Here is a 19,228-nt window from a genome sequence, read left to right as displayed (position 1 = left end):
TGTGTGTGAGTCTTAAATTAAAGCTATTCACTAGGGATGCACCGATTGCCATTTTCTTGGCCGATTCCGATTTCCGATTTTTGAATAGTCTGACTTGCCGATACCGATTTTTGCCGATTCCGATTTTTTTTTCTAAAAACAACAATTGACAGCTTACACAAACGTTTTTGTAACTTTGTTTGAAAATTAAGATTCATAGAACAATTCTTACATCTAATGGGGATCCAAATAAACAAATAAACAATTCTTATCATTTGCATGAAGTAGGACCATCTCACTCAAACACATCTCAAAATAAAAGTGTTCCAGGTTAGGCTACTGGACAGAGCTTTTTTGTGCAAATACAATGAATACAAAAATTAAATTAAATCCAATAGCCTATATCCCACAGCTATCATGCATTTACTTTTCCAAAAGAAAACAGGTGCAACAGAACATCAAAATGATCCATGGACAAGGAGTTTATAGACTGGCTCCAGACCAGTCCTCTTGAGTAGAGGGGAAATGAGTTTATGAGTTACAGTAACGATCTTCAGTCTGAATATCAGGCGGAGTTTACTTTACACACAGTCCGAAGTTTGGTATGCGTATTTTTATCTGCCATCCGAAAAAATATCGTCACGCACAGAAATCCTTGCACACTTGTGAGTCCGATGCATTTTTATTATTATGTCCGTCGTTCTCATGTCGTTCTATTTGCAATACGAAACAAATAGTCTCTCCTTTATCCACGTTGCAACATGAGTGACAGGCTGAGGCAGCAGCGCTGATGTGGAATGGAGAATGCAGGTCGGGGAATGGTTATACTGGACACAATGCTCGCGTTCACCTCGCCAAGCCGGCTGTGCGCTGTGGCCGGGTGCAGCAGCACTGCTTCCCGGGTAGAGAGAGCAGAGAGAGGGGGGCCAGTGAGGTGAAGCGAGCCGCTCAGACTGGACTCCAGCCGAGCGGGACTCGGCCGCATCTCTGTCTCCACGGCTTATTTTCGACTTGCATGTGTGACAAACTGCGAGATTTGTCTACTTCACTGACGGTGAAAAAAATCCACAACGAGGAAGGTATGCTGGCATGTGTGGTGTGGTGGCTGGGTGCCTGTCTCGGTGCTTTGGGGTGCGCACACGTCATGTGAAAATCGGCTCACAGAATCGGCTATTTAGAGTGACCGGAACAGATCACCGATCGAGGCCGATCACGTGAAAATCGGCCATTTCCGGTCACGTGCCGATCGATCGGTGCATCCCTACTATTCACCTTATGTTCCAACACAGGGGTGAGCCAGTTACTTCCTATTGTGCTTACACTTCCTGTGACAGTACAGTACTAACTGACCAGGTAAAAATAGACAGAACAGGAAGTCATAACATAACTGGGTCAAGTGGGCGGGGCTACGTAAGGTGAATCAAAATGTGTTAAATCAAGAGCGATATGGACAAAATCAAATATGGTAAATGGACTGCATTTATAAAGCGCTTTATCCACTTTATCCAAAGAGCTTTACAATGTGTCTACATTCACACACATTCACACACCAAAGGCGGCCAGCTGCCACGCAGGGTGCTGGCACAGCCATCGGGAGCAATGTGGGGTTCAGTCTCTTGCCCAAGGACACTTCGACATGCAGACTGGAGGAGCCGGGGATCGACCCACCGACCTTCTGGTTAAGGTGCGTTCACACCGACCTATTAAAGTTTTTCGCTGGCATCCAAAGTCAATGCAAACGAGCGATTGAGCGTATATTCGCCCAGGAGAAAAATCTGGCCGTCGGAGCGACAGAGACAGAGCGAAAATTCGCTCGTCGCCCGAGATGAAATATCCCAACTCGAGCAAAATTTCGCTGGCATCAGTCGCTCACTGTTCAACGCTGATTGGCTGCCGTGTGAGAGTGAGTCAAGGATCACACTGGCTTGGAACAAACCGCTGGTTTATTGTGTGGCAACAAACCACATTGACAGCTGATTGACAGGCTGACAGCTGACATGAAGTGAAGTCTGTACTACCGGTATAGAGCTCGCGTTAGGAGCACGCTGATAGGCTTAGCTTGTAAACAACTACGGTGGCTCGTAGTGGACAAACATCATGACATTGTATAACGTTATAGCCCCCAGATGTCCGTCAATTCTTGTGCCTTTTGACGAGCGATTTAAACAGAGCGACAGAGCGATTCCAAAGGGTTGAATCGAGCGACAGAGAAAAATAAATATCTCGGTGTCAACACAGCTTTAGTGGACGACGCTCTACCTCCTGAGTCACAGCCGCCCCATATCACAATATATCACAATATTTTTGACCAAATACGTCGATGTCGATATTGCGACAATATTGTAGGGATGAATTGCTCACCTGATGCTCCGCCTCCTAGGTGGTTTGTTTTCACATCTGGGAACGAGTCGCTCAGGAAACGGTTTCAAAGGGCAGGCACTTCCAAAAAATACCTGGCAGGTGATTGGATGAACCATCTGTCTGTCACGTCTATCATGGCCGTCACACCTAAAACCTGCCCCTAACTATAGTTATAACTCAATAATTCATGCTAAGTATGACACCATTTCACACAAATATATCATCATAATAGGATAAAATGACAAAGTAATGACATTTTATATCCAAAAGTTCAAAGCTCAACTGCACTGTGACACCATAATGTTTTGCTTATCGCTGTAGCTGAGGAAGCCATCTCGGGTCGTTCTACAAAGACAGTGGGAGTGCTGTCCTCTGTACTGCTTCTGTTTCTCACATGTCAATATAGTGATAACTTCCATCATATTGAGCAAAAAAACAACCGCAACACACACTTATTGTAATTCTCTTTATTAAATGAGACTAGATATATATCTGATGAGTTTGGACGGACATAGATGTAAACAGCAACTTGACTTGTTGGTGGAGGCGGTTCTTAACAGAGCAGCAAGTGAAGTGAGTTGATTTGTGCAGCTCATCATCACAGAGTGTTAGGAGAACAACTCAGCATGTTGCCAGGTGTGGAGCTACAGAGCCACAGCTCCCTCTGCTGGCCCAGACTGCACACTGCCAGCTCATTCCAGTGTTGCATGTCACTATAGCCACGTTAAAAGCAGACACTTATCACCCAATAGCCTAATGCAGTATAGGGTTAGGGTTAGTGCAGTATCATCTCCTTGTTGCATTCTCAAACTGGCAGATGGAGGAAAAGAAACTATTCAACTTTTACTTGTTTACTCACCAATTTGGCTCTCTTCCAAATAATACAGCCACGTACAGTAACTACATCCATTCATAAAATTATTAAATAGCACGCGGACATTAATGCTTTGTAAAAGTGCCATTTAACCACCCGCCTGCTCACGGCATGTTCAGGAATATGATCTGGGAGCTGTGTGCTTCTCATTTGAAGGTGTTTGTTTATCACAGTAAACTGTGTGCTTCTCATTTGAAGGTGTTTGTTTATCACAGTAAACTGTGTGCTTCTCATTTGAAGGTGTTTGTTTATCACAGTAAACTGTGTGCTTCTCATTTGAAGGTGTTTGTTTATCACAGTAAACTGTGCTTCTCATTTGAAGGTGTTTGTTTGTCACAGTAAAATGTGTGCTTCTCATTTGAAGGTGTTTGTTTATCACAGTAAACTGTGTGCTTCTCATTTGAAGGTGTTTGTTTATCACAGTAAACTGTGCTTCTCATTTGAAGGTGTTTGTTTATCACAGTAAAATGTGTGCTTCTCATTTGAAGGTGTTTGTTTGTCACAGTAAAATGTGTGCTCATTTGAAGGTGCGTTTGTTTATCACAGTAAACTGTGTGCTTCTCATTTGAAGGTGTTTGTTTGTCACAGTAAACTGTGTGCTTCTCATTTGAAGGTGTTTGTTTATCACAGTAAACTGTGTGCTTCTCATTTGAAGGTGTTTGTTTGTCACAGTAAAATGTGTGCTTCTCATTTGAAGGTGCGTTTGTTTATCACAGTAAACTGTGTGCTTCTCATTTGAAGGTGTTTGTTTGTCACAGTAAACTGTGTGCTTCTCATTTGAAGGTGTTTGTTTGTCACAGTAAACTGTGTGCTTCTCATTTGAAGGTGTTTGTTTGTCACAGTAAACTGTGTGCTTCTCATTTGAAGGTGTTTGTTTGTCACAGTAAACTGTGTGCTTCTCATTTGAAGGTGTTTGTTTATCACAGTAAACTGTGTGCTTCTCATTTGAAGGTGTTTGTTTGTCACAGTAAACTGTGTGCTTCTCATTTGAAGGTGTTTGTTTATCACAGTAAACTGTGTGATTCTCATTTGAAGGTGCGTTTGTTTATCACAGTAAACTGTGTGATTCTCATTTGAAGGTGCGTTTGTTTATCACAGTAAACTGTGTGATTCTCATTTGAAGGTGTTTGTTTATCACAGTAAACTGTGTGATTCTCATTTGAAGGTGCGTTTGTTTATCACAGTAAACTGTGTGCTTCTCATTTGAAGGTGCGTTTGTTTATCACAGTAAACTGTGTGATTCTCATTTGAAGGTGTTTGTTTATCACAGTAAACTGTGCTTCTCATTTGAAGGTGTTTGTTTGTCACAGTAAAATGTGTGCTTCTCATTTGAAGGTGTTTGTTTATCACAGTAAACTGTGTGCTTCTCATTTGAAGGTGTTTGTTTGTCACAGTAAAATGTGTGCTTCTCATTTGAAGGTGTTTGTTTATCACAGTAAAATGTGTGCTTCTCATTTGAAGGTGTTTGTTTATCACAGTAAAATGTGTGCTTCTCATTTGAAGGTGTTTGTTTATCACAGTAAACTGTGTGATTCTCATTTGAAGGTGCGTTTGTTTATCACAGTAAACTGTGTGATTCTCATTTGAAGGTGTTTGTTTATCACAGTAAACTGTGTGCTTCTCATTTGAAGGTGTTTGTTTGTCACAGTAAACTGTGTGCTTCTCATTTGAAGGTGTTTGTTTATCACAGTAAACTGTGTGATTCTCATTTGAAGGTGCGTTTGTTTATCACAGTAAACTGTGTGATTCTCATTTGAAGGTGCGTTTGTTTATCACAGTAAACTGTGTGATTCTCATTTGAAGGTGTTTGTTTATCACAGTAAACTGTGTGATTCTCATTTGAAGGTGCGTTTGTTTATCACAGTAAACTGTGTGCTTCTCATTTGAAGGTGCGTTTGTTTATCACAGTAAACTGTGTGATTCTCATTTGAAGGTGTTTGTTTATCACAGTAAACTGTGCTTCTCATTTGAAGGTGTTTGTTTGTCACAGTAAAATGTGTGCTTCTCATTTGAAGGTGTTTGTTTATCACAGTAAACTGTGTGCTTCTCATTTGAAGGTGTTTGTTTGTCACAGTAAAATGTGTGCTTCTCATTTGAAGGTGTTTGTTTATCACAGTAAAATGTGTGCTTCTCATTTGAAGGTGTTTGTTTGTCACAGTAAACTGTGTGCTTCTCATTTGAAGGTGCGTTTGTTTATCACAGTAAAATGTGTGCTTCTCATTTGAAGGTGTTTGTTTATCACAGTAAACTGTGTGCTTCTCATTTGAAGGTGCGTTTGTTTATCACAGTAAACTGTGTGCTTCTCATTTGAAGGTGCGTTTGTTTGTCACAGTAAACTGTGTGATTCTCATTTGAAGGTGTTTGTTTATCACAGTAAACTGTGTGCTCATTTGAAGGTGCGTTTGTTTATCACAGTAAACTGTGTGCTTCTCATTTGAAGGTGTTTGTTTGTCACAGTAAACTGTGTGCTTCTCATTTGAAGGTGTTTGTTTATCACAGTAAACTGTGTGCTTCTCATTTGAAGGTGTTTGTTTGTCACAGTAAAATGTGTGCTTCTCATTTGAAGGTGCGTTTGTTTATCACAGTAAACTGTGTGCTTCTCATTTGAAGGTGTTTGTTTGTCACAGTAAACTGTGTGCTTCTCATTTGAAGGTGTTTGTTTGTCACAGTAAACTGTGTGCTTCTCATTTGAAGGTGTTTGTTTGTCACAGTAAACTGTGTGCTTCTCATTTGAAGGTGTTTGTTTGTCACAGTAAACTGTGTGCTTCTCATTTGAAGGTGTTTGTTTATCACAGTAAACTGTGTGCTTCTCATTTGAAGGTGTTTGTTTGTCACAGTAAACTGTGTGCTTCTCATTTGAAGGTGTTTGTTTATCACAGTAAACTGTGTGCTTCTCATTTGAAGGTGTTTGTTTATCACAGTAAACTGTGTGCTTCTCATTTGAAGGTGTTTGTTTGTCACAGTAAACTGTGTGCTTCTCATTTGAAGGTGTTTGTTTATCACAGTAAACTGTGTGCTTCTCATTTGAAGGTGCGTTTGTTTATCACAGTAAACTGTGTGCTTCTCATTTGAAGGTGTTTGTTTTTCACAGTAAACTGTGTGCTTCTCATTTGAAGGTGTTTGTTTATCACAGTAAACTGTGTGCTTCTCATTTGAAGGTGTTTGTTTATCACAGTAAACTGTGTGCTTCTCATTTGAAGGTGTTTGTTTGTCACAGTAAACTGTGTGCTTCTCATTTGAAGGTGTTTGTTTATCACAGTAAACTGTGTGCTTCTCATTTGAAGGTGTTTGTTTATCACAGTAAACTGTGTGCTTCTCATTTGAAGGTGTTTGTTTGTCACAGTAAACTGTGTGCTTCTCATTTGAAGGTGTTTGTTTATCACAGTAAACTGTGTGCTTCTCATTTGAAGGTGCGTTTGTTTATCACAGTAAACTGTGTGCTTCTCATTTGAAGGTGTTTGTTTGTCACAGTAAACTGTGTGCTTCTCATTTGAAGGTGTTTGTTTATCACAGTAAACTGTGTGCTTCTCATTTGAAGGTGCGTTTGTTTATCACAGTAAACTGTGTGCTTCTCATTTGAAGGTGTTTGTTTATCACAGTAAACTGTGTGCTTCTCATTTGAAGGTGCGTTTGTTTATCACAGTAAACTGTGTGCTTCTCATTTGAAGGTGTTTGTTTATCACAGTAAACTGTGTGCTTCTCATTTGAAGGTGCGTTTGTTTATCACAGTAAACTGTGTGCTTCTCATTTGAAGGTGTTTGTTTATCACAGTAAACTGTGTGCTTCTCATTTGAAGGTGTTTGTTTATCACAGTAAACTGTGTGCTTCTCATTTGAAGGTGTTTGTTTATCACAGTAAACTGTGTGCTTCTCATTTGAAGGTGCGTTTGTTTATCACAGTAAACTGTGTGCTTCTCATTTGAAGGTGTTTGTTTATCACAGTAAAATGTGTGCTTCTCATTTGAAGGTGTTTGTTTATCACAGTAAAATGTGTGCTTCTCATTTGAAGGTGTTTGTTTATCACAGTAAACTGTGTGCTTCTCATTTGAAGGTGTTTGTTTATCACAGTAAACTGTGTGCTTCTCATTTGAAGGTGCGTTTGTTTATCACAGTAAACTGTGTGCTTCTCATTTGAAGGTGTTTGTTTATCACAGTAAAATGTGTGCTTCTCATTTGAAGGTGTTTGTTTATCACAGTAAAATGTGTGCTTCTCATTTGAAGGTGTTTGTTTATCACAGTAAAATGTGTGCTTCTCATTTGAAGGTGTTTGTTTATCACAGTAAACTGTGTGCTTCTCATTTGAAGGTGTTTGTTTATCACAGTAAACTGTGTGCTTCTCATTTGAAGGTGTTTGTTTGTCACAGTAAAATGTGTGCTTCTCATTTGAAGGTGTTTGTTTATCACAGTAAAATGTGTGCTTCTCATTTGAAGGTGTTTGTTTATCACAGTAAACGGTGTGCTTCTCATTTGAAGGTGTTTGTTTATCACAGTAAACTGTGTGCTTCTCATTTGAAGGTGTTTGTTTATCACAGTAAACTGTGTGCGTCTCATTTGAAGGTGTTTGTTTATCACAGTAAACTGTGTGCTTCTCATTTGAAGGTGTTTGTTTATCACAGTAAACGGTGTGCTTCTCATTTGAAGGTGTTTGTTTGTCACAGTAAAATGTGTGCTTCTCATTTGAAGGTGTTTGTTTATCACAGTAAACTGTGTGCTTCTCATTTGAAGGTGTTTGTTTATCACAGTAAACTGTGTGCGTCTCATTTGGGGGTGCGTTTGTTTATCACAGTAAAATGTGTGCTTCTCATTTGAAGGTGTTTGTTTATCACAGTAAACGGTGTGCGTCTCATTTGGGGGTGCGTTTGTTTTTCACAGTAAACTGTGTGCTTCTCATTTGAAGGTGCGTTTGTTTATCACAGTAAACTGTGTGCTTCTCATTTGAAGGTGCGTTTGTTTATCACAGTAAACTGTGTGCTTCTCATTTGAAGGTGCGTTTGTTTATCACAGTAAACTGTGTGCTTCTCATTTGAAGGTGCGTTTGTTTATCACAGTAAACTGTGTGCTTCTCATTTGAAGGTGCGTTTGTTTATCACAGTAAACTGTGTGCTTCTCATTTGAAGGTGCGTTTGTTTATCACAGTAAACTGTGTGCTTCTCATTTGAAGGTGCGTTTGTTTATCACAGTAAACTGTGTGCTTCTCAGTTGAAGGTGCGTTTGTTTATCACAGTAAACTGTGTGCTTCTCATTTGAAGGTGCGTTTGTTTATCAGCCATTGTGTGAAGTTACTTCCCAGCAAGCAAAATTACGTCATGATGACGTCTTTCAGTGACGTCCAGGTAGGGATGCAGTGGTACCGTTTGAAGGTATACCGCGGTTTGAAAACATCACGGTATCAAAACCACTAAAATTTGCCGTATCATACTGTCAAAAACTCATACCGTTGCATCCCTACTTCCACGACGGATGATTTAGACGCCAGGACGACAAACTGATGTGGAAATATGACGTTACCATGAAGGGCATATTCAGTTATTCTGCTATGGATGGACACAGTGTGTGTGTGTGTGTGTGTGTGTGTGTGTGTGTGTATGGATGGACACAGTGTGTATTCATCAGCTTTATACATAATTATGTCCATGTTGCATGTCAAAATGCTACATTTTCAAAAAATAAAATCCTGCCCTAACTGGGATTTGAACCCCGGTCTCCAATGTAGGAAGGCTGTACTCTACCAGACAACCACTACACTATCAGTTCACTCTACCACTACACTATCAGTTCACTCTACCACTACACTATCAGTTCACTCTACCACTACATCAGTTCACTCTACCACTACACTATCAGTTCACTCTACCACTACACTATCAGTTAACTCTACCACTACATCAGTTCACTCTACCACTACACTATCAGTTCACTCTACCACTACATCAGTTCACTCTACCACTACACTATCAGTTCACTCTACCACTACATCAGTTCACTCTACCACTACACTATCAGTTCACTCTACCACTACATCAGTTCACTCTACCACTACACTATCAGTTCACTCTACCACTACACTATCAGTTAACTCTACCACTACACTATCAGTTCACTCTACTACATCAGTTCACTCTACCACTACATCAGTTCACTCTACCACTACACTATCAGTTAACTCTACCACTACACTATCAGTTCACTCTACCACTACATCATCAGTTCACTCTTCCACTACACTACTTCACTATCAGTTCACTCTACCACTACACTATCAGTTCACTCTACCACTACATCAGTTCACTCTTCCACTACACTATCAGTTCACTCTTCCACTTCACTATCAGTTCACTTTACCACTTAACTATCAGTTCACTCTTCCACTACACTATCAGTTCACTCTACCACTACTTTACCACTTCACTATCAGTTCACTCTACCACTACATCAGTTCACTCTTCCACTACACTATCAGTTCACTCTACCACTACATCAGTTCACTCTTCCACTACACTATCAGTTCACTCTACCACTACATCAGTTCACTCTTCCACTACACTATCAGTTCACGGAGATAATTGGTGGCACATTGAACTAATAACTATCTCTGTGTAGATGTGAAGGGGTGGGAGTCACACCTGTCTCACTCACCTGTCTCTCTGTGTAGATGTAAAGGGGTCAGAGTCACACCTGTCTCACTCACCTGTCTCTCTGTGTAGATGTAAAGGGGTCAGAGTCACACCTGTCTCACTCACCTGTCTCTCTGTGTAGATGTAAAGGGGCCAGAGTCACACCTGTCTCACTCACCTGTCTCTCTGTGTAGATGTAAAGGGGTCAGAGTCACACCTGTCTCACTCACCTGTCTCTCTGTGTAGATGTAAAGGGGCCAGAGTCACACCTGTCTCACTCACCTGTCTCTCTGTGTAGATGTAAAGGGGTCAGAGTCACACCTGTCTCACTCACCTGTCTCTCTGTGTAGATGTAAAGGGGTCAGAGTCACACCTGTCTCACTCACCTGTCTCTCTGTGTAGATGTAAAGGGGTCAGAGTCACACCTGTCTCACTCACCTGTCTCTCTGTGTAGATGTAAAGGGGTCAGAGTCACACCTGTCTCACTCACCTGTCTCTCTGTGTAGATGTAAAGGGGTCAGAGTCACACCTGTCTCACTCACCTGTCTCTCTGTGTAGATGTAAAGGGGTCAGAGTCACACCTGTCTCACTCACCTGTCTCTCTGTGTAGATGTAAAGGGGTCAGAGTCACACCTGTCTCACTCACCTGTCTCTCTGTGTAGATGTAAAGGGGTCAGAGTCACACCTGTCTCACTCACCTGTCTCTCTGTGTAGATGTAAAGGGGTCAGAGTCACACCTGTCTCACTCACCTGTCTCTCTGTGTAGATGTAAAGGGGCCGGCATCTCACCGGCTCTCCTGTGGTCAGACTCCGCAAGCAGAGAGCAGCCTGTGGGAGAGGAAGCTGTGTGTGCTGACGGACAGCCAGCTGGTCCTGCTCAACAGAGACGACACAGAGGTGAGAGAATTTGCCTCAAACGTCCACTTGGACTCAAGGATGAACTGATTACATATTGGTGGTGAAAAGGTCGAGGTTACTGTGACTTTCAAGCTCGGTAACGCCATATCTCAGTAACACCTTGACAAAATGTCTTCACATTTGGCTCAAATGTCAAAGTCTGGACAGACATGGATGTTGACTGCTCACTTACAAAATAACATTTTTTTTCCAATACTGCAAGTTTTTTCCAATCTTGTGCAGCCTTAGTGTGAAAGTCATGTAATGTAATGTAATGTAATGTAATGTAAAGTTCCCTGTCAACCTGACAAGAGAGCTGCAGAACACCTCCTGCCACGCTGCCAGTTAGCTGCGCTCCTAAAGCTGCGTTCACACCGAGCTATTAAAGTTTTTCGCTGGCGTCGAGTTTACATACAAAGTCAATGCAAACGAGCGATTGAGCGTATATTCGCCCGGGAGAAAAATCGCTGGCCGTCTGAGCGGCAGAGACAGAGCGATAGGGAGAAAATACGCTCGTCGCCCGAGATGAAATATCCCAACTCGAGCGAAAATACGCTGGCATCAGTCGCTCGCTGTTCACCGCTGATTGGCTGCCGTGTGAGAGTGAGTCAAGGATCACACTGGCTTGGAACAAACCGCTGGTTTATTGTGTGGCAACAAACCGCATTGACAGCTGATTGACAGGCTGACAGCTGACATGAAGTGAAGTCTGTACAACCGGTATAGAGCTCGCGTTAGGAGCACGCTGATAGGCTTAGCTTGTAAACATCTACGGTGGCTCGTAGTGGACAAATATCATGACATTGCGTAACGTTATAGCCCCCACATGTCCGTCAATTCGTGTGCCTGTTGATGAGCGATTTAAACAGAGCGACAGAGTGATTCCAAAGGGTTGAATCAAGCGACAGAGCGAAAAATAAATATCTCTGTGAACACAGTTTAAGTGGTTGATTTGTAGCCTGTGATGTGTGTGTGTGTGTGTGTGTGTGTGTGTGTGTGTGTGTGTGTGTGTGTGTGTGTGTGTGTGTGTGTGTGTGTGTGTGTGTGTGTGTGTGTGTGTGTGTGTGTGTGTGTGTGTGATGATAGACAGATGGGTCATCCAATCACCTGCTAAGTAGGCTATTATTTTAAAGTTTATTCCTGTCAATTTCCATGGAAAGTTTCCAACTCTGAATATTGGGAAGATGCAATTTCTTTTTTTTCCGAGCTTAACTTCCCATGGAAAAATTGTCCACCCCTTTGCAGCCTTTGGCATGAAAGCAGTCAAATGATAGTTTGAATTCAGCAGCTTCAACACAATGATATCAGTGTCTCAGTCCCACAGTAACACAGCAGCTGTGTGTCGTCCCCCCCCCCCCCCCTCCCCAGGTGATGGGTGACATTCAGGACAGCCCCACGGACTCAGCCAAGGGGCGGAGCCTGCGCAGAACGGTCAGCGTTCCCTCAGAGGGACAGTTCCCCGAGTTACACACAGAGGGCCCCACCATGCTGGGTGAGCACACACACACTCTCTCTCTATCTCTCTCTCTCACACACATTATACACACACTATACCCCGCCCCCCCGCACACACGCAAACACACACACACACACAGGCAGGTTCACACACTATACCCCGCCCCCCCGCACACACACATACACACACACACACACACACACACACACACACACAGGCAGGCAGGCTCACACACTATAATGCGGGGGGGGGGGGGGGGGGGGTTAGCGGGTCAGTTGTCCACACAGCCGCATTCATCCCCCTCTGACCCCGCACACACACACCCTGCTTCATGCTCTGACCCCGCCCCCCCGCACACACACACCCTGCGTCATGCTCTGACCCCGCCCCCCCGCACACACACACCCTGCTTCATGCTCTGACCCCGCCCCCCCGCACACACACACCCTGCTTTATGCTCTGACCCCGCCCCCCCGCACACACACACCCTGCTTTATGCTGAGGGAGAGAAGGTTATTTATATGTTAATGATGAGCCACCCTGCTCCCACACAGCAGCTCCAACACTCGTCTACACTGCTTTACTACACTGCTTTACACTCATCTACACTGCTTTACTACACTGCTTTACACTGGCCTGCTTTACACTGGCCTTAACCCTCGTTCACATCAACACCGAAGCCATGCTGAAGCTACGCAGCGCTATGGCACTTTCATTTTGGCGTCCTTGTTAACAGACGAGACCGTTCACGCCATGCTGAAGCCACGCTGAAGCCACGCTGAAGCCACGCTTCAACGATAGTTTCACGCTGCAGCGATAATTTCAGCTTCTATTCTATTTTTCAAGCGTATTTGATTGGTATTCCAAGGCCTATAAAGTAACCCTTCAGCCGGAGGCGGAACTTGCCATCTTCGGCTGCTCTGAATCTTCTCTTGTTCCTTCCTACGGCTGTGCAGCAGTCTCTGACGCAGGGGACGACCGTCGCCAAGAGACTCATCCTAAGGGAGTGGAAGTCCCCCTCCCCACCTTCTTTTCAGCTATGGCTGTCAGACATGGTTTCTGTTATACGTATGGAGAGACTCAGGTTCCTGAGGACCAATTCACTTAGGAAGTTTTCTACCACCTGGGACCCATTTATGGCGTACTTGGACGAGGTTCGGGGCAACGGGTAACTCACCCAGCTGATCTCTCGTTGACTCCTTACACTGGATTCTATATATCGTCTCTTAGAAGCACATAAGCACCTTATGCGACTGGTAGCAGCACCTCACTATGTTGTAATGTTGATATGAGTTTGCTTTTTCTTTCTTTTCCTTTCCTGTGACTGAGCTTGTTTGTCTTTGTTTTTGTTTTTTTGTTCTTGTGTGTCTTTATTGCATATAAAAAATGAAAAATAAAATATATAAAAAAATATATATAATTTTATGAATGGATGTAGTTACGTGGCTGGATTATTTGGAAGAGAGCCAAATGCAACAATGAGATGATACTGCATTAGGCTATTGGGTGATAAGTGCCCGCTGGTAACGTTCATGTATATTAATTAATCGTTTGCGCATATCAATGAATTAAACGAGCAAACTCACAAACACTTTGAATGGTTTCTTTTCCTCCCGACCTGTCTGTCTTGTATTGTGAAAATGCAAGAGGGTGACAGTGTTGCATTATATATTTGAGACATAACTTTTGTGGGGAGAAATAAATTGAAAACTAGTCAGATATGACTTGAATGCCACTCCACCGTTGCTTTAACGTTAGTGCGACCACTATTTTGACTGGCGGCTTTTAGGCGATGTAACACGATCTCACTTTTTGGCACATTACCACCCGACGTTATCGTCTGAATAATGCATTGAAGGTTTTTCATGGAGTGGTGAATTGCTTTCTGAAATATATCTCTGAGGTTGAGCTGTGTGTGTGTGTGTGTGTGTGTGTGTGTGTGTGTGGTCGTGCAGTGGAGCGGCTGTGATGACTGGTTGGACTCTGGCTTTTCTGCATTCCTCTGTCTTCGCTTGAGTCGTGCCAAGCCGGCCGCAATCACACCAGAACACTGGCCTTGTCGCCTTCACAATAAAAGCCTACAACACTGGCCCTGTCGCCTTCACAATAAAAGCCTAGAACACTGGCCCTGTCGCCTTCACAAAAAAAGCCTAGGACACTGGCCCTGTCGCTTTCACAATAAAAGCATAGAACACTGACCCTGTCACCTTCACAATAAAAGCCTAGAACACTGGTCCTGTCGCTTTCACAATAAAAGCATTTTTATTTTCACGCCTAATTTGCCAAAGTCAGGCCCTCTTCTGCGTTCGACTTGGGACCTAAGAGATTTCATTCCATATTCATGTTTCGTAAAACTCATAAAAAATTGTTTTACCTGGTCAAACCAAGCAATTCAGCTATATTCAGAATCAGAAGAGACCATCAAACATTTATCTCAGACCAAAACTAAAAAGGAGATTTTTGTAAACAAACAAACGGACACAACAAACACAAAGAAAACACAAAATGCTTAATAGAAATAGCAATGAGATCATTATAACATCTCAGCATAGGAGGTAACAACGAAACTATCTATACATATGAACATCAGCTCAAGCATAGGAATTATCAAGGAACTGTAGGCTATTCTAAATATCCCCTTCAAATGTACCTCGAGTGGGTCTAGGCCTAGTGTAACATGTCGGGAAGTTTATGCGTCATAAAGCATCGAAAAGCCACCAAAATCAAGAAACAAACAATACATTTAAGCCCACAGGCTATAGTACCATGAATAAGAAGGGTCGATATGAAAAATCATCATTGCATGCTATTTAATTGATGTATCCAAAACATGTTCTACTCTGGACTATACTCTATCACAAGGCTTTTATTTTGAAGGCTGTGTGTGGAAGCGTGGTTGTTTGGTGCGGGTGGCTTGATGGTGGTGTGTGTGTGTGTGGTGTTGACAGCCTGGCTGGTGGTGAGAGCAGTTTGTGTGTTGATGCAGAGGGAGGCATGAGACCTACAGCTGCTCATGGACTTTCTGGGTGAGTTTCTGCTGCCTTGGTGTTTACTTTCCTCACTTCTCTCAGAACAATAACTCATAATCATCAATAGATCCATCAGCAATGGTCATAACTCATAACCAGCCTGACAGAGACAACAGAGAGTTTCTGTCAGACTGGTGATTGCGAAACAGCTTTGTGCCCGGAGCGACCTGTAGCTCTGTCTCTCTCACAGATGAAACTCATGTGGAACAAACAGCTGCTTTATATGGCTCACGTCTTCTCCACTCTGCGCGTCCTGCACTGTTAAGTTGTGTACGATCTAGGGTTGTGGCGATGTCGGGCACAGCCGATGGTCTCAGCCCCCACCAACGTAACATTGTGATGTCTAGTATAAGAGCCATGTGCAGTGCACTGCTGTCTGCTGCACCGTAGGGAAACGCAAACAACGCATTTACAACCTGTGCTGAAGCATCGTAATCTACTGTTGTGCTTTATTTACTATTGGTGCGCCGATCAATTGGCCAGTGATCAGAATCTGCAGATTTTCAGCCTAAATATGAGAATGGAGGATTCAGATTTATGCTTTTATGTGCCGATTGCCAAAATGGATTGATAACGTAAAAATGTGAGCCATTCTTGGTGGAGTTGGTGGCATGTAAACAGCTGAAACCATGCTAAAACATATCAGGTGTGTCATTAAGTGTATGAGACAGACTCACAACACGTCATCTGTAATGTATGCCAGGATAAAAGAGCTTGTGGGGGAAGCAATAGTAATCCTCAGGATGATAAGCAACTCCTCATGTTTCCTTCACTAGAGACGCAGCTGCACTCAGGCTAGCTAATGTTAGCTTTCGTTAGCTTGTTAGCATAATAGCCGCTAGGTAACGTTACGTTAGTTGCTTTGATTGAACCTTGAACTACCAAGACTGAATTAAATTTTTTAAAAGGGATAGTTATTTCTCAGTTGGGTTGGGTTGCCAGATGCAGCTGATGGTTTCCAGCACAAAGACTGCTCAAAAACCACCCAAATGCACACAAAACTGCACAAGCAAATGCAGGATAATTGGAAAGAATCTGGCAACACTGATGCGTCTGTGGAAGAAATATTTCACTCACACTGATACCTAACAGCACATGTTTTTTGTTTACACGGTGATGATGGTAAATATAGCAGTAGGGAAAAAACATTTTAAGCAGGACTTTGATGGATAAAAAGCATGTACAATATACTGTAAAAGCTGATATAAAGATAATGGTTGAGAGTTATGACTCTTTTGTCTGTAGTATGTCTGTGTTTCCAGAGAGGCAGGTGTGTTGGTTGAGTTATGACTCTTTTGTCTGTAGTATGTCTGTGTTTCCAGAGAGGCAGGTGTGTTGGTTGAGAGTTATGACTCTTTTGTCTGTACTCTGTAGTATGTCTGTGTCTCCAGAGAGGCAGGTGTGTTGGTTGAGAGTTATGACTCTTTTGTCTGTAGTATGTCTGTGTCTCCAGAGAGACAGGTTTGTTGGTTGAGAGTTATGACTCTTTTGTCTGTACTCTGTAGTATGTCTGTGTTTCCAGAGAGACAGGTTTGAAGGTTGAGAGTTATGACTCTTTTGTCTGTAGTATGTCTGTGTCTCCAGAGAGGCAGGTGTGTTGGTTGAGAGTTATGACTCTTTTGTCTGTAGTATGTCTGTGTTTCCAGAGAGGCAGGTGTGTTGTCTGTAGTATGTCTGTGTCTCCAGAGAGGCAGGTGTGTTGGTTGAGAGTTATGACTCTTTTGTCTGTAGTATGTCTGTGTCTCCAGAGAGGCAGGTGTGTTGTCTGTAGTATGTCTGTGTCTCCAGAGAGGCAGGTGTGTTGGTTGAGAGTTATGAATGGTTTCACATTCCCAGCATTCTCCTCCACCACTGCTTGATGACATCAGCTCTTCCCTCCCACGGCGTCATGCTGCTCACACACACAAGGCCTCTTTTGTCTGTTGGGCTGACTTGACTTCAGAGCGACACAACAAGCATTGTTTGGAAAACGAGTCTATTATAAACATCTAAATTAGTTGGCGACTAAAATAGTAATAGTGACTGGTAAATTATGTCACATTTATGAGGTAGTTCAATAGAAGTACTTTGTGTTTTGAGACCAGGTGCTGACAGCTGCTGTTGTGAATGTCAGATTTGATGAATGGTGACGCGATCTACCAACATGGCCTTTGCGATCGACCAGTAGATGGCGATCAACATACTGGGCAGCCCTGTCCTCAGGCATCCATAGAGAGGCAAAGTGGAACGTCACTTCCTGCTTCAGCACTGTACCAGAGATTTTCATCCGCCATTTATTTTCCCATAGACATTTTGTAAAATGCTTCTAAAATAGCTTTACTTCGTCAAACCAAACGATTCAGCTAACGCTATAATCGGGAGAGACCATAGAACATTTCACTCGGACCAAAACTAAAAAAAAAACATTAAAAAAATATTTTCTTTAAACCCGCATTTTTTAACGTTTTGGTCCCAGTGAAATGTTATGCGATCTCTCCTGTCTCTAAATATATCTGTACGAGTGTTTCCCATACATAAAGGAATTTGTGGCGGGCCGCCACAAAAGGATTTTGACCACCACAAAAAGATGTTGACCAAAAAAAAACAATATATATATATTTTTTTACAGTGCACCTGAACGCAACATGCAAGATACCCGCTGAATAAGTGTCCAATAAATGTTCATGTCATTCTGGCCAATACTTCTGTTATAGCATTTCAGTCTGGAATATGGAATATCTTTCAATAATCTATGATTTAGCTGCTAAATTGTCAAATACCGCCATCTGCTCGCTACCCAGGCACTTATGTATGTACTTAACCTAACTAACTTAACCTAACTAACTATCCGGTGTGCACAACACTGTCAGCCTAAACTCCGGCTGACACCCCAAAAACCTACAATCCGCTACAGAAAAATGTATATTGTTTGTTTATTAACTGGCCCCTCGCCTTCTATCATTTCACGAAAGTGGCAAAGCAAGTTGAGTATCCCTGACCTATAGGGAGAAATTTAGTTTGTCATTGTAAACCCACAGCACAGTAATGATGACATGTTCTTCATAGATCTAGCCTTTTAATTTTGCTCTTAAGCTTTCTCAAAGTACACCAAATTCATGCATTTTACTTTAAAAAGGACCGTTCATAGCGGAAGAGACTGAAAATAATCATAATAATTGTTGTGACTTTCTACCTATGTCTTGTAATGGAGCCCCCCAGCACAATAATTTCACATGCTTTAGAGAGCCCGCTAAAGCTCTGTTCAATGACCAAATAACAAGAGTTCCGGTTTGGACGTTTAGCCTTCAAAACAAAAGCGGCCGCTATGCAACCACATACTATTTTTAGCCATTTCGGCTCAAATAAGCCCGTACAGTACGAGTGAATTGACATTCACCTCGTTTTTCTAAAATATCGCCGCTATGCAACCACACAACGTTACTATTTTTAGCCATTTAGGATCAAATAAGCCAAACGTTCCCACTCTCTCCCACAGAAAGCGGCGCGCACCTACTTGCTAGTGAAAAAATGTAAACAGGAAGTCGACAACCGGCAACCGCTGAGAATCATGGGAAACGTAGGTCCAGGAATAAGGTGAATAGGTAACAAGTTAACAACCATATCATGATAGCTTGTCAGGAAGGTGGGTGGCGAAATAACACGTTTGGTTACATTTTGCAACATTTTCAAAGGGGTCCTTCTTTTCACAATGTTAATGTTGGCAGGGATTGTGTGTGTGTGTGTGTGTGTGTATGTGTGTGTCTGTCTGTCTGCCTGCCTGCCTGTCTGTCTGCATGTCTGTCTGTCTGCCGGTCTGTCTGTCTGCCTGTCTGTGTGTCTGTCTGCGTGTCTGCCTGTCTGTGTGTCTGTCTGTCTGTCTGTGTGTCTGTCTGCCTGTCTGCGTGTCTGTCTGTCTGCGTGTCTGTCTGTCTGTGTGTCTGTCTGTCTGTGTGTCTGTCTGCCTGTCTGCGTGTCTGTCTGTCTGCGTGTCTGTGTGTCTGCCTGTCTGTGTGTCTGTCTGCGTGTCTGCCTGTCTGTCT

At 42.7% G+C, this 19,228-nt stretch overlaps 1 protein-coding gene across 6 annotated transcripts in view; it reads left to right on the top strand.

The window, feature by feature from the left end:
• The window catches only part of rasal2 (RAS protein activator like 2), a gene marked incomplete at its 5' end in the record, with an annotated part of 105,847 nt that overhangs the window by 34,405 nt on the left and 52,214 nt on the right, over positions 1-19,228 (top strand). For 5 of the 6 annotated variants that reach the window (XM_083659411.1, XM_083659409.1, XM_083659407.1 and 2 more), the window contains 2 exons: positions 10,594-10,724; positions 12,093-12,216. In XM_083659411.1, coding sequence (XP_083515537.1) covers positions 10,594-10,724; positions 12,093-12,216 — 255 coding nt within the window. Of the gene's footprint in view, positions 1-10,593; positions 10,725-12,092; positions 12,217-15,144; positions 15,207-19,228 lie in introns of those variants that run through there. The other variant, XM_083659410.1, reaches the window with a different exon arrangement.

The sequence above is a fragment of the Poromitra crassiceps genome, assembly GCF_964638095.1.
Source record: "Poromitra crassiceps genome assembly, chromosome: 23".
Classification (NCBI taxonomy): Eukaryota; Metazoa; Chordata; class Actinopteri; order Beryciformes; family Melamphaidae; genus Poromitra; species Poromitra crassiceps.
The sequence above is the reverse complement of the archived record's forward strand: the minus strand, read 5'-3'. Positions and strand labels throughout refer to the sequence as shown.